The following is a 1671-nucleotide window of genomic DNA, read 5'->3' on the forward strand; positions in this document are numbered from 1 at the left end:
GTCAGTCACACTAACACACACACACACACTACAGGTCAGTCACACGAACACGTCAGCTCAGTGGGTCAGAATGTGGCGGTGCAGTTAGGGTTCAAAGGTGAGATGTTATCATTGACATGAAATAACTGTTTCTGTGTGTGTGCAGGAGGAAGAGCAAACAGGCTCTGAGAGACTACCAGAAGGTTCTGGTTCAGCTGGAGACTCTGGAGATCAATGTGGGAGACCAGTGCAGGAAGGAGTTCACAGGTCAATACACCTATCCAACCTGTTCAGTAGAGTCTGAAATGGTAACCCTATTTATCGGGCCCAAAGAGAGTGACCCGGGCCCAAAGAGAGTGACCCGGGCCCAAAGAGAGTGACCCGGGCCTAAAGAGAGTGATCCGGGCCCAAAGAGAGTGACCCGGGCCCAAAGAGAGTGACCCGGGCCCAAAGAGAGTGACCCGGGCCCAAAGAGAGTGACCCGGGCCTAAAGAGAGTGACCCGGGCCTAAAGAGAGTGACCCGGGCCCAAAGAGAGTGACCCGGGCCCAAAGAGAGTGACCCGGGCCCAAAGAGAGTGACCCGGGCCCAAAGAGAGTGACCCGGGCCCAAGTATTGCTGTATAGAGGATAGGGTGCAATTTGGGACCAGGAACATTCTCCTTTCCAGACAGGATTAATTTATTCTTTCCACTCCTCATCCTCTCCTCTCTAATCCTCTCCTCTCTAATCCTCTCCTCTCTAATCCTCTCCTCTCTACTCCTCTCTAATCCTCTCCATCTCTAATCCTCTCCTCTCTACTCCTTACCTCTCTAATCCTCTCCTCTCTAATCCTCTCCTCTCTAATCCTCTCCAATCCTCCCCTCTCTACGCCTCACCTCTCTAATCCTCTCCTCTCTAATCCTCTCCTCTCTATTCCTCTCTAATCCTCTCCATCTCTAATCGTCTCCTCTCTACTCCTCACCTCTCTAATCCTCTCTTCTCTAATCCTCTCCAATCCTCCCCTCTCTACGCCTCACCTCTCTAATCCTCTCCTCTCTAATCCTCTCTAATGCCCTGCCTCTCTAACCTCCCTCCTACTCCTCTCTAATCCTCTCTATCTCCTCTCAACCTCTCTCATCTCCTCTCCTCTCCTCTCCTCTCCTCCTCCTCTCACTTCTCCTCTCCCCTCTCCTCTCCTCTCTTACTCCTCTTCCTCTCCTCTCCTCTCCTCCTCCCTCTCAGCTCTCCAGATGATACAGAGACTCGATGGATCTGAGTAGTGCATGTTGGCGTTGGACCAGGTACTTCCTTTAACTGGACATATAAGACGTATGCAGAGCGTTCGTGCCTTCTTACCCTGGCCAGAGGGGGGCTCCACTGAGTTTCAGGAACCCTGGACCTGCAGAGTCCCGCAGGCAGACCAGTAGTAACAAGGGCGGGACAATCAAGAGCCTTTCGGCTCAACAACAAACGTTCCTTATTAGGGTGAGCATTCATACCAGGCTGAGTGGATACTGCTGTTCTAAATGGATTTCCAGAAGCGTGTATATCACTGGCAGTTGAAGGAGTCTCTGAGGAAAGCACATTTCTTGACCCTAATCTTTAGATCTCTCCTCACCCCATCCTCCTCTCCTCCTCCTCTTCTCCTCCTCACCTCTCCTTCTTCTCCTCCTCCTCTCTCCTCCCCACTCCTCCTCTCGAACCTAGACAGA

General features: G+C 52.0%; 1 protein-coding gene across 1 annotated transcript in view; it reads left to right on the forward strand.

Annotated features, from left to right (window-relative positions):
• Positions 1-1671, forward strand: part of LOC112072013 (usherin-like) — a 45737-nt gene that overhangs the window by 41058 nt on the left and 3008 nt on the right. The window contains exon 6 of the mRNA XM_070439608.1: positions 146-287. Within this exon, the coding sequence (XP_070295709.1) occupies positions 146-287 (142 nt within the window). The remainder of the gene's footprint in view (positions 1-145; positions 288-1671) is intronic.

The sequence above is a fragment of the Salvelinus sp. IW2-2015 genome, unplaced genomic scaffold (genome assembly GCF_002910315.2).
Source record: "Salvelinus sp. IW2-2015 unplaced genomic scaffold, ASM291031v2 Un_scaffold1800, whole genome shotgun sequence".
Taxonomy (NCBI): domain Eukaryota; kingdom Metazoa; phylum Chordata; class Actinopteri; order Salmoniformes; family Salmonidae; genus Salvelinus; species Salvelinus sp. IW2-2015.